Source organism: Tigriopus californicus, chromosome 9 (genome assembly GCF_007210705.1).
Source record: "Tigriopus californicus strain San Diego chromosome 9, Tcal_SD_v2.1, whole genome shotgun sequence".
In the NCBI taxonomy this organism is placed as follows: Eukaryota; Metazoa; Arthropoda; class Copepoda; order Harpacticoida; family Harpacticidae; genus Tigriopus; species Tigriopus californicus.
The window spans coordinates 10,000,801-10,014,128 of record NC_081448.1 but is presented as its reverse complement, the minus strand read 5'-3'; the positions used below and the strand labels follow the sequence as shown (position 1 = coordinate 10,014,128).

Below are 13,328 nucleotides of genomic sequence, written 5' to 3'. Positions count from 1 at the left end.
ATTACTTCCTATCCCTCTTTGCTTCATGCTAATGAACAACAAGCTCTGCTGTGCTGGATGTATGCATGGCGACCGCCAAGGTCAAGAGAATCGAGTGGAGGCGAATCGCTCCTCACCCCATCAGCCTCAGTCCCATTCTTAGCCGGCCTGTTGTTTTCTTTTGACAAGCCCATGGGCCTTTTCGGTTGGGTCTTTTGTTGTCCATTTGCAACATAGCTCGTCAACAATGAGCCTTGCTGTACGTACATTCGCTTAACCACCAACCAAGGATGATACGTCTCTAATCTACCAGTTCTTGGCCTGGCCCCGACATTCTCCTTGTACTTAAAAAAAAGTGGAACAAAGAGACGACGTTCAAGACAAAAAGGTCGCACATTTACTACTATATGCGACATCGGGCTGCACTGAACTAAATTCCACCGTTGCTGTTTGTTGCTAAAATGCAAATACGCAATCCGTCGCTCGAATGGGAAATTCCACAAATTCAATTATTCATTACTACAAGTTTCATTGGTCTTTTAACATGGACTCCGAAGGAAATGGACATGGAGTTTTTTTTGCTACAGGGAGGAAATGGCGTGAAACCTTGGTGCCGTCGTGCAATTACAGTTCGCCTCAATCTTGGACCAATTGGAATTACATTGATAAGGCTAGGCGCCATTAATTCGATGCCAAGAGCTTTCCCACGTCCTCAGTTTTTTTTATATCAAAAGAATGAGATGAAAGCAAAGCATGTATTAACGGCAAATTGGATGGATGTAGTGACCGACTACGCTGTTGAATATCAAGGAAAGATAATATCGAATAAACAATATAGTAGAATATAGTAAGAAAGGTTTGACTGTACCAGATTGTAGCTACTCGAAGACAGGGATTTGTCAATAGGGAAACCCTGGGAATCGTTGTGCTCTCCTTCATCTCGTATGCAAGCTATTCAGACAAGGACTATCATCAGAGAATTCCCAAATCCCATTCTAAGTTGTTGACTCCTCTGATGAATTGAATTTGACATTCTACTTCCTCCCTATGTTTCCTGAACATTTTTTTTGGGGCAAATCAAGGCTCTTCCAAGTACTGTACAAACGTCTGATTTCTTTTTCTTTGCTTTTCAATTGCATTATCAGCCATTGCTGGATACAATCGAAAGCTTCTTCCATATTGATTGGTAAGCTCTGAGATTCATTGCAGTTGCAACATGCATTCAATTTGATTATTTTTCATAATTCAAAATTTCTTTTAAAATATCTGTCGATTTAGGACAGTGCCTACATCAGCGATAAGTGGAGACAATTTCTTGAAAGAAAGAAGATTTGTCAAAACGAAATGAAATAAAGCTTTTTCATTTCCGTTGTTGATGGTTACCTCTCAGCCCAATTGATTCAAGCATATAAGACTAAAGCTTGCTTGAGGAAATAAAAAAATGGAGAAGAACAAAAGATAACATGGACCTAAGAAAATGTAATAAAAAATAAGAAAAACCAAATCTGTATGTACCTGTCCCACTGACAATACATTCATGAAGAGTATGAGATCGGTCGGAAACAAACTGAACTTGGAGAACCTTGTGTATCCAAAGGAACACCTTATCAAATGGGAATATCATGAGCGTAAAATGGATTAATATTCGCCATCGCATCGCTGGCAAAAGCCATGTTGACTTCCAAAGGAAGATTTCCATACCGACAATCTGACATCGCTTGTTTCGATTTGCTTTTGGGTGCTTTGTGTCCTGGTTTTGGGGATTAGATATTCTTCTACTTATTCGTCCCTTTTTGCTCTTTTGTTTTCACCATTATGTCTAAAAAATGGAAATGGCGAAGTGCAAAACTTCAGGATGTTGTTGCCGTAAAAGTCTTGGTCCACCGCGGAAAAAATGAAGGCATTCAGGGACTAGTTAGACCTTGAGTAAGCTAGAATCATTCTCGTTTTCTACATACGCGTACATCTGTTCCTTCATGATCATCCCACAGACTTCTTGGCATTGTCGAAAGGAATAGATGAGGACACTTTCAAGTCGTCAATTGTGGTGCTAAGCTTGAATATATTCATTGTGGTGTCATTCAATGATTCGGTTAATCCGTGCTCGCGTTAGCTAAGCAGAGATTACGCCTCTGTTCCCAAGCACAATTTGGATATGACGGCTGTAACCTTGAGCTCACAATTGCAGATCCACGAGCAACAAGAAGGATATACATACAATCATGATAGTGAGGCACTAAATCTTAGCTTACCCTCGTCGAGTTTCTCGTTACTCTAGAGTTTCGGGGATTGGATTGAAAAGTTTTTATTCTGGTTTTGGTCACTTAGTATAACCATGTAAAGCTTTTTAAGAGTCAAACAAACTTATTTGAGAAGAAACTAGTTTTCGTTCATTGGGTTTTGGCAAGACCTTTCTTGGTTCATGGAATACAATGGTCCCAACCTAGGTTTTAGGGTCAATTCTAGTGACCGCGTTTTGAGAGCACCTTCAAGTCCTCGAGAATCCAGGTTAGTTCGAACAGTGAAGTCCACTTCGCTTATTTCTCGGGCTCTTTCATTGTTCAATTTGCTTCCCCCTCATATTCGTAGGGAATACGTAGGCCTTGTTGATCCGATTCATCTTTCATCTTTTTTCAGACGAATTATAACCTTTCATTTTTTGATAGTACTGGGGATTACATTCTGTGTAGCGGTTAGAAAAGCCCGTGAAAAAACAAACCAAAAAAAAGTCAGACTTGGACAATTTTTTGACGAAAATTCCTGATCAACCCTATAGTCAAGGGCTAGTCAGATCCGCCAACTCTAATTCGTTGGTTGATCAAATAATCTGTGAAAATAAAAGTTAATCAAAAATGAAAACAGTCTTGAACTGTTAGGAATTCCATTCCCAGTAGCGGTAAGGAAATCAGCAAAAAAAGAAAAAAGCAAGTAAATTTGCAATTGGCAAGAGTATTACATTTTGTCGTCAATTTCATCGATGTTGCTTGTTCTAACAACAAGAATACTGTACGTAGATACATGCAAGAAGTTGAACTGTATTTATGTCCTTTCAATTTTTAATATTAAGGTCAATTAGAAATGGCAACTCTTTGAGATCCGATTATTGGAGTTTGGTTTCATCTTCTGAAAGTTATACTAAAATGGTATCACAATTTGACGAACAGCAATTCAAGTGAAGAATGGGAATTGTACCCCAAACTCGGTGGCAAAAGCTCTGTCATATCTAAATTTTATTGCGAAGAGATCATTTTGTGTAACTTCTTAGTGCGTTAAGGGACAATAATTATGTTCTGAGGTAGATCATATAGTTGTTGTCTGGTCCGCGACGATCAAGTTCTGGTGCTAATTCGATCGCTTTCGTGAGCACTTTTGAAAGTCCTTTTTGCCTAACATGGTCTTACATTACAGAGACAGATGGTCTCTGAAAAAAAGGTCTCGATTATTTTACCTGCTTATCGAGCAAATTAACTTGGCACCCCATGCTCTTTCAAACAGCCATTGCTAGAGAAAATTGTGACTAATAAGGCTATGAATATATAAGTACGTGTACCTAACTTCAGAAGAGAGGGAAAGTTGACACTGATATTGGAACATGTTCTCGTACTCTTGCCCAGACCTTTAGTTACACACACTGTAATCAAGGCGACTGTCCAAGGCAACTTACAAACACGCTACTATTGGGGCTGTCGTACATAGCCCGTTAAGGGAGCAATGCATCATTGGCTAATTTTGGCCAGTCTCAAGGTTACTGGTCAAAGTAGTTCATGCACAACAATCTGTTTCGAATTGTTCCTTCCAATGCCATTGTGAAGGAGACCGGAAGCATTGCATGTTCCTGATTGTGGATTCACAACAACAACAACAACAGCAACGGTGAACCATGGCGCACATGCACACACTTGTGAATCATGATCGATGAATAATAAAAGGTCATCTCATCAAATACTCACGATTGAAATGTGAATGCGAGTTTTCTAGGAGAAATTTTGACACATTATTGAATTGTCTAAGGATTAAAAATTAATTAGCAAGACGCACGTGTTACATATTTGTTTTTTGGTCACTGCTTTGGCTTCTCTAATTTCTTAAAAATAGTACGTTGATAAAATAGCAATCAACACAGGATGAGGTGTAAGTTATTCTAAAGATCCACTTTTCCCATCCTTCTTAAGTGTTGCCTCCAAAATCCTCCGGGTAACGAAAAACCAAAACAGATGAGATAGGATTTACACATATGAACAACTAGATATAAGGCATTCAACATGTGTCTGCGGTTTGGATTCAATCAACTATTGATCAGATAAGTTGCAATACCATGTAATAGATACAATCCTTGTTTATCTGTACATGGATATATTTGTTCCATTCCATAAAAGAGTGGACGAATCTGGCTCTCCCGTCAATATAAGCTTCATCCGGAATTGTTTTTGAAAGTCTTCCATTTGAATATTAGGGTTAAAAAATTGCATTACGAATGGGACTGAGATGGACGAAAGGAGAAGTTCGTTGTTTGAACAACCCCACATGTTTTTGAAATTTGTTTTCCAAAATGCACTTTAACGCTCAATGCTCTCTAGAGTTGGCACCAATCACATTACTTGTCCAGAAAGTGCAGATATCCATGTACGTAATAAGCCAGCCAGGACAAAATGAATCACGTCACATGTAACGAAATAACTCTATGCGTGCTTTTTTCCACACAAGGCATTGTAACTTTGGGAATGTAATTGTAACGATCAAAAGAACAAAATTAGCTGTTCTCTTTTTCGACCCTTGTTAGTTTTTGTGAAATATTGCTTGTCAGTTATTTATAATGGCCTATTGCTCCATACCCTTCAAAGAACAACACCTGATAGCCATGTTGGACTAACATCCTTTAAAATTTGGCCAAAATTCGAGGTTCAATGCGAATGTGTTATTACTGCATTTTTGCAAAGTTTGAGGTAAATTGTTCCCTCTCTTTTGGGACGATAAAGACTTGGTCTCTTGTTCAAAGCAGATCATGGTCTACCCACATACATTAACTACCTTTTTTTACTATATCTTTACAATGTTTCAAATCTTGGTCCTTGTGCTAAGTTCTAAAAATACCGCTTACCGCCTTGATTGTAGAATTGTGCGTCTGATTTTGAACTCATGTGTTGTTGAGCTTTGTCGTGGATTAGTACCAATAGTATCAGACGGTTCGTCTTTCCTGAAGAAAAGTGCGTAAGAAGTAACGCCGCATAAAACTTCGTGTTCCAATTCTTTTTCACAAGTCAAAATTGTTTGGAAATTTCCCGTTAGAGAATTTGAAACGTCCCCCAGAAGAGTTGGTGGCTTATTCATTTTGTCACAGTAGTTGAGCAATGAGTCGTTCGTTCATTTAATAATCCTTTAATAGAGTCTGACGTCTTAGGGCGCTTTCTCTCGTTCTTATTTTTAATTTCAGGACCTGGACGAAGTAGAGGGCACTTTATCCGCTCCATGAAAAGGATTTTAATGAAAAATATGAAGCCTTTAACGCTACGGTTTGCGTACAACATTTTTTTCCGCCGAAATATTTTTGGAATAGTAACTTTAAATGAAATAGTTATCCGCTTTCCAGTTCTAACAAAATTATCATCCTCATTGCTAGTCAGTGATATTTTGGCATTTGCCAATTTTTTGGACAATTGCATTGCTCCTTAAAACTGTGATACTTTATGCTCACTGCCGTTCTGGTACTTCAGGATTGCTGGGTCCACATTTAACCCTGAAAAGGCAAGATTATTCGTTCCTTTCTTCGAGCTCCAAAAAGGTCCCTCTATTTTTCTCGTTTCACATCTAGCAACTGAATTATGAAACTTGAATATCATGCTACCATCAAGATACAAAATTATATTTTAGAAAGAACTGGTACATGCTATGAAAATTATTAGCTTTTGCAAATTACCAGTCTTGAACCAATACTCGAGCTAGCAGTCAAGGAAGGACTCTCCAACGAGGATGGACGTTCTTCTGATTCAGAATGAATTGAGATGGGCAAGTTTGCTCGAGCAGTTACTTGCTGAACCGTGCTTTCTGTATTTTGAAGTGGTGTCGACTCCTTGAGTATTTTTGAGCCAACTATCTTTATCCGCTCCAGAAGAAAAGATGTCGGCTCTAAGATATGAAACGTTGGGTTTTACTAAGCTCATGATCATCTAATCATTGCTATTGTTAAGAGGAACCGGAATTTTTCACTATGTATGACCATGGATTCAGGTGGAATCAATCAGTGCTCTTTTTTCTTTTCATATTGAGTCGACTATCAGTAATTTTGCCCGAATTGAGCATCTACGCAAGGCATAAGCATAAATTTGGGTGTCTTCAGTTTCAAATGCAGAGCGCGGAAGCTTTGGAGATGAAGGCACTCTTGCAATTTTCCCCATCCTCTTCCATATCCACTTTGGGTGTAATTTCTTCCGCAGATGACGCAGGAGTGAATTCAGATACAATTAGAGAACTGGGACTAGGCAAGGCGTTTTCTTTAGCACCTGAAGTACAGGAGCAAGATGAATGTGTGGGAGACGTTTGTTGGTGGATATGTACGGGAAAGTCTTCATCCTCGTTACTTTCAAAGCGCTTGTCCATCATGAAAATACTTTCTTTCACCAATTTCGAATTATTCATATCCATCCTATGATCACAAACAAAACACGGTAAGTAGAAATGACAGCTTGCTCTTCTCATGATCATTCAAATTAATTTCTTTACCTGTCGTAGACGATGCCATCTAAGTCCATTTTTTTGAGACAATTCAATGTATCCTTGTCGTTCTTATCATCAGTCCAACAAAAGAGGACTTGTCTCCTCTTTTTTACTGTTTCTACTTGTCCAGGATCTCTCAGCAAATCTTCAGCCATAGCGTTGATCCCAAGAATCTCGGCCATTTCCACAAACTTTGAGGCATTTGGGATATTCCACGTCCTTGGATCGCGGTAGTTGGCGTACTTGCTATTCACTCCCTGGGTGAGGAATAATACTGGATACTTATTTTGCTTGCACCGGATCCTGAGAAAAAATTTGACAGAATATAGGATGAGACGTATGGCATGTAGTATGTATCACAATATAGCGACGCAAATCAAAGCAATCAAATGAAGGACTTACGTGGTACAGACATCTGGATTGAAGGAGGAGAACACAATCTTGCGCTCATCACCACATTCAAGCACCTTCCGCAACACGACATCAATGAAAAGATTCATTTCAAATGGATTGTGGCACTCGCGAGAGCCATCCGGAAATTCCATATCCCATTTGATCTCCACGTTGAATCCGGCGTGAGGATTAATCTCCTTCAGAGCCCGCTCCAAGCTTGGAAAGGGCTCATGATCCTCGTGATCCTCTGAGAAATTCTTCCGCCCACCTTTCAGCTCTTCCACATGATGGGTCTAAAGAGGGGCAAGATATTCCCTTTGACATACAACAACTCACTCTTCGAGGAGAGACAAAGAGCAATCTGAAGTGCGCACCTTCAACTGCTGGAGTTGTTCCAAGGTCAGATTCTTCACGGGCATCGTCACCGAAACTTCTTGGCCTCCTTTCTTTGTGGAGATTACAGTACAGAGCTCAAAATTGTGATAAATCACAGGAACCAAATCCTTCGACAATTGCACATCGAACTCCACCATATCAGCTCCATGAGCCACGGAGTCCTTCAGCGAGGCGATTGTGTTCTCGCAGATGTTTGAGCAACTAAAGATGTGATTGATTACTGCATTAGGGACAATGTGACAACAGTGGTGACAACATTGATATGATACCAATGAATGATCAACTTACTACTGTGTTTCAGAATAGGAATTGCCCAATCCTCTGTGTCCGACGTCCAAGCGCTTCCAATTCGATTTCCAATGTTGGGCGTAGGAAATGGCAAAATCACACGGAGCGTCCTTCAAGGGCTTGATAATCAGATATGTGGCCGAGAATTGGCCAATGGGCTGAAACCCTTTGGAAACTATGGGTTGCTCAACTCGGCCTTCGGTGGACTTGAAATGATTGGGCAAGACGTAGCATGAGCCCAAGTGTTCAGCTGGCAGAGTATCTCTCAGCTCTTTTTCGGGATCCGATCGGGCAAAGATATCCACAAGGAACGCCTAAAGAGTTAACTTGCATATTATTTGCTATTGCAATTTAAAAAAAAATCGGGAAGACGTGCTTGTCGATTCAGCATTGCTACCACTTTGCGTTATCCAAAAGTGGTCGTTTATTTGCCAAACTAAAGAGGATGGCATAGTTGAACGTTCGAAATGCAAAGTTTAGACTTACGACTGTGTGCATGTCAAACATTTGTGCTTGGAAGGACACAAATCCATTTTCTTTGACTTCAATTCCAAACTGATTTTGAGGGTGAAAACGACAATCGTCACCGTCCAAACTCTGCAAACGAAAAAAAAAACATTAATTGATTGGATTTCTTCATTCTCTTCTATAGCTTACCGCAGCATTGATCACAGGCCATGCTTTGCCTTTGAATCTAGTTTCGGCAATATCAATACTCTCGTCCATATCAGAACAAAAGGATGGTTGTCCTGCTTCTCTCACGTCCACTGGAGTAATTTTCACAAACAGATTCTTGTTCTGGTGCTTCTTTTTCCATATTTGTACCGGTTTTTCGTACAATTTCAACTCCACGAGAGTCTCGTTGGTGAGCCAACCGCATTGAGTTAGAGATTCTTGGGTATTGATGAATCCAAATTCGTGAATACTGTCTTGATCTGGTATGTCTAGAGATTTGAGGTTTAAATAGAAAATTAGCAGGCTCAAATCCAGTGGCCTTTTCCGGTATGGCTTACCATGGCATCCAATTTTCCTGGCCTTGAGGCGGGTTTCCCAGTTCTTTATCACAACTCTTTGCTCATGCTCATAATCCACGCAAATACACACGCAATATCTGAAATAGACGTCTGATCCGAGCGGAATGGCTACTTCCACCGACCAAACATCCGGCCTGCAAGTAATTGACAATAGTTTTGGTTTCACACGAGAGAGCTTGCTTGGACTCGTCCCATTCAAATTTACTTATCACTATCGGTGTCATTATCGGATGAGCTTTGTCTAGTCATGGTCACAACCTTGTCGGCTTTCCACAAGCCTAATTGTGGACAGGACCCAGTGAGACAAACCACATCTCCTGGTAGAGTCTGACAATGGACGGAGAACTTCCACAATCGAGTTTCCATCTTGAATTGAATACGACGTACTGTTGCACCGGAGGATCAATTCAGATGTGGATTAACTCAACACACTTTGTTTGGAAGTCCGACACTTGTTAAGTGGGATGTGGTTAATCAGCCATCTTTCTTGAGGATGACTTTCTGATTATTCTGTAAGAGTCGAAGTATTCGTGTTAGTACGCCATTCAAGTCTGGAGAATCGTTCGCCCTCCAACGGACCAGTTTTGGTCACAATTGATTGTGAATGCCGGCAGTTACTACCGGATATTAGCTATTTTAGTAGCTCTTCCAGAGCGCTTTTTGGACTGTCGAAAGTCCGCCTCGCTCCGAGTATTGATTTCAGGACTTGTAGACAGAATACGGTCAAGGGCGCAAGGCGGAGAGGGCTTGTCGCGTAGCTCAAACATCCATCTGTCAATGTCGTTCACTATTAGTTTCTGGAACACACACTTAGCTTATAGTCCATTTTACAGCCTAAGAAGAACACTTGGAGAGGTATTTGCGTGTTGGATTGCTATTTATAGCGTGTTCAATGTCAACTACTTCCCAAAAAGAAGAAATAGTTGGATCACCTCTTCTTTGCCTGATCGTGGGCCAATCTCACCAGACCCAACTGTCTGCCAAGCTTCGTACTCCGACTGCTAATTTGACGACTTCACACAAGAAAGGCCGGGCAAAACTGAAGACGGAGACGACGTACAATGCGATCTACCCTTGAGACCGATCGAACACAAGCACGTAGATGAGTTCACGATAGTCTTGATTCTTGTCACTACTTGTGAGCTACGAAATTTGTTGAAATGATAATTGGCTTTCCAGGACAATCAGGCCGTTATATTTCGCCAATTTGAATCAGCAAATCACTCATTATCTATCCAAACACAGAACTTCGGCCTTTGGCAGGCGACTTAGCGAGCCCCGCATGCCCATGGTCCGTTGCATGACCTAAGCATGCGACGGACATGTGATCACAAGTATGCTTCCCTGGCGATTGATTCTAGGAATGATGGAGTACAACAAATTCATTTCCGACATGGCCTCCACTTCCACCATCACACCGCACAAATGCATCGAACTTAGTTGCGATCCAATTCACGCTCAAGTAACCTCTCTCTGGGACTAAACACTAGATTGGAGCTTGGTTTTACAAAGGATAAATGTTGCCTTTTTTTGGTCCAGGAAACATTTCAGTTAAAGAAAGACCGGGCTCATTGATTTTATTCACTATTGTGTTTCGAGCTAAAAAAGCCGGTGGAGCAAATTGTTCAATTCAGGTGAGATCTAAAATAAGTTGCACGTGTGACACAAGCGCAGTTTCATGGTAAAGAGAACACAATAACTTGATTCGAACTAGATAGTCAAATGTTATCACCAGAGGGCAAAAATAGAACTAAAATACGTATTTTCGAAATCAAGGGTGAATATTTCTTGACAAAGGCTGAACATTTTAATTTTCGTCAACGCCACAACTATTCAAACAAAGGCAAATGTTAAGAAATTGAGCTCAAACTGTTGACATAAGCATAGCATAAAAAGGGGTTGGTTCAAACATGTTGAAATGTAGGAGGAACCACCTTGTGACAATTAAGTTTCTCTTTCGCCAACTACATGCAGCCTAAAAAAGTCAAGCTAACCAAAGCCTAGTTGCGAAAAACCCCTAGTGGTTAGGAAGTCAGAGGCACAGAACCAAAGTGAGATTATTGTCAACTTGCGTTTTATCTTTTCAACTTAACAGATCAAATTGTTAAAGGACTACTAATCTAAAAAAAGAGTTACGGAATGTCAAAGAATCCGCCTTTTCGTCAAAATGCGAATTCAGAGTAATTTTGATGTGTGTCAAAAGCATTGTTTTTAGTCACAAAAGACACATTTGTGAAACACGCAAGTGACACAGAATGAAGCTTTTTAAGCGCAAATCATCATCACAGGACTGAGTAGCAATTTCAAAGTAACATCACCTTTCCAGTTCAAGCAGATAAAGGCAAAATCCTTTTGTCGGGCTAAAAATGGCCATGTTAAAAAAAAAATCACAAATACCTTACTCGGTCCATACCAGGCGTTTGTAAATTCTCGCTCCAGTCCAGGTTTCGTAGCTTTTCTTTGTTCGTTCATAATGGACCGTGGCCCGATTTTGAACTTGCCTAGTTCTACTTAACCCCTTCCTTTGCCATAGACAGACTTTCCATTCCCTACACTAATTCTGTAATACAGCAATGTATGCTGATTCCTGTTCCTGGGCTGAAAAGGGATTGCATCACTATATCTATACAATAAGTATGAATGAATTACGTTTTCAAATCAGATACGGTGGTCCATTTCTCAGGCCTGGTCACTTACAAAAAGTAATTCTATCGATTTCAACCACAAAGAGTGTTGTTATTGGTCCAAACCATGAACCAGTGAACAAAGACAAAGCACTACTGCCAATGCCCTGACCTAAACTTTGCCCACGAACGGTGTTCAGCGAAAAAAATATTCAAATCTTCCGAAAAAAGTGTCTTATTTTTTGATCGAACGAAGGCTATCATGAAAGGCCAACAAAGGGAACTCGGTCGGGTAGGAAAATGGCGGCCACCGTTCGCCCCTTTCCCAGGCTTTCATGCCCGGAATGGCCGGTCTGACGAGCCCAAACTTTAGCTTTTACCCTCCTCTCGCCTCTCTCCTTCCCCCTTCCCCCCCGGATCGTGGTCACCTTCCTATCCATGGCCAAACCTGAGATTACCCCTCCCTTTCCCAATCCACTCCCCACTTTGGATGCTAGGATTCGTCGAGCCCCCCCGGGATCCATCAAACCTGAAGGGACTCGGTCCCAATTGACTTACCCGAACTATCCCGTAAAAGGACCGGTCGGATGCTGCTCCCAACGTCACTCACATCAAAAGCTAGCACGGCTCACTCGGGAGCCGGGATGGCCTAAGGGTGGGACTCTCAAGCTGAGCCCAGGCAAAAGGAGGCACGGGGCTGAGGGGGTGGGGAGCGTACAGAACCAATGTTCGTCCCCTGGGCGTCTCAAAGAGTCAGGATCGGATGGATGAAAACACTTGACTCGACGGCGATCAATGACAGTCAGACCCTCGACCCATCTGTCATGGGGCGGGTTGGGCCCATGATCGAGATGGGTGGCCACACTGGGTCCAGGCCCCAGGTCCCAAGGGATCCAATCGAACTATAGGTGGCGCCCCAGTGGCGACTAAGCCCGATCAACCGGGCGAAATGAGGGCAAAGGACCGGTCGGGTTTTAAATGGGGACGATCTGCGGTTGGGCTATGGGAAATCCCTCTGAAGGCTAAGCTATCCGAGGGATGGATGGATACTGGATTCAGTCACGCCGCCGAGGACACGGAATGAAGGTCACTGGCCCCCACAACAAGCACAAGGTTCCTGCTTTATCTGTTTTCTGAGCCAGGGCCGCACACACACACAAACACACATGCATAGATAGCTACCTTAGTTCCTTCTTTCCTTCAGTCAAGCTTTCTCTCGATCCTCAACGAAAGGCACGAACACGGTGGTTAAAATGCCGCTTATCAAGTTTTGAGGGAAATCCCCAAGCCCAGCACTGCTTTTTTTGTTACTAGCTCCTGAAATCACAAAGAACAAGTTTGATGATGCGAGCTTAGGCTACCAACTCACGTGACAAAAACTAATCCAAAAATTGAAATAGGTTGAACCGGCCGATTTATGGGAAATTAGGAGCCCCCTATTCAAACCGATGGTTAAAATGATGCAATAGAAATTTTTTTCCATCAACCCACGATAGCTTAAATTGGTGCATACCATCATTGAAACCCACCCTGAATCTTAGTGCTGTCCGGCAAAACTTGGACTCGCAAGAGTTCTTTGATATTACTGTTTCTATCTGGACTCGCCAAATCTAGGCTCAAGTCTGGCCAAAGATTCGAGTGTGATAGAGGACTCGAGTTCTTGGCTGGACTCTAGTCCACTCAAAATCTGTTTTGATTTTGCAAAATGAAATCAGGATAATATTTCTAGAGTTTTTTTCTGGTACCAGATCTGACAATCAAACGACCGCAACCATAGTCCAATANCATAGATAGAGGAAGCAACGCCTAGAGAGTGTGATGAGAGCTAGCCAGGCGGACTAATTTTCAGAGCGAATGAATGTCAGCTGACCGGCTGCTAGGGCATAGGGCTAGTCAAGCTAAC

At 41.6% G+C, this 13,328-nt stretch overlaps 1 protein-coding gene across 3 annotated transcripts; it reads right to left on the bottom strand.

The window, feature by feature from the left end:
- Positions 1–6,101: 6,101 nt before the first annotated feature.
- On the bottom strand, positions 6,102–12,622 carry LOC131887005 (glycerophosphocholine phosphodiesterase GPCPD1-like). 3 transcript variants are annotated; one of them, XM_059235488.1, is made up of 10 exons: positions 12,608–12,622; positions 9,007–9,311; positions 8,781–8,935; positions 8,425–8,711; positions 8,254–8,364; positions 7,768–8,081; positions 7,458–7,680; positions 7,093–7,376; positions 6,697–6,993; positions 6,102–6,619 (listed from the first exon to the last, which is right to left on the bottom strand). In XM_059235488.1, the coding sequence occupies exons 2-10, from the start codon at positions 9,165–9,167 to the stop codon at positions 6,316–6,318; spliced, it is 2,136 nt and encodes a 711-aa protein (XP_059091471.1). In that variant the 5' UTR covers positions 9,168–9,311; positions 12,608–12,622; the 3' UTR covers positions 6,102–6,315. The 3 variants fall into 3 exon arrangements, with proteins under 3 accessions (XP_059091471.1, XP_059091468.1, XP_059091470.1); XM_059235485.1 differs by lacking the exon at positions 12,608–12,622 and adding an exon at positions 11,984–12,587; XM_059235487.1 differs by lacking the exon at positions 12,608–12,622 and adding an exon at positions 9,381–10,046.
- Between the last annotated feature and the right edge of the window lie 706 nt (positions 12,623–13,328).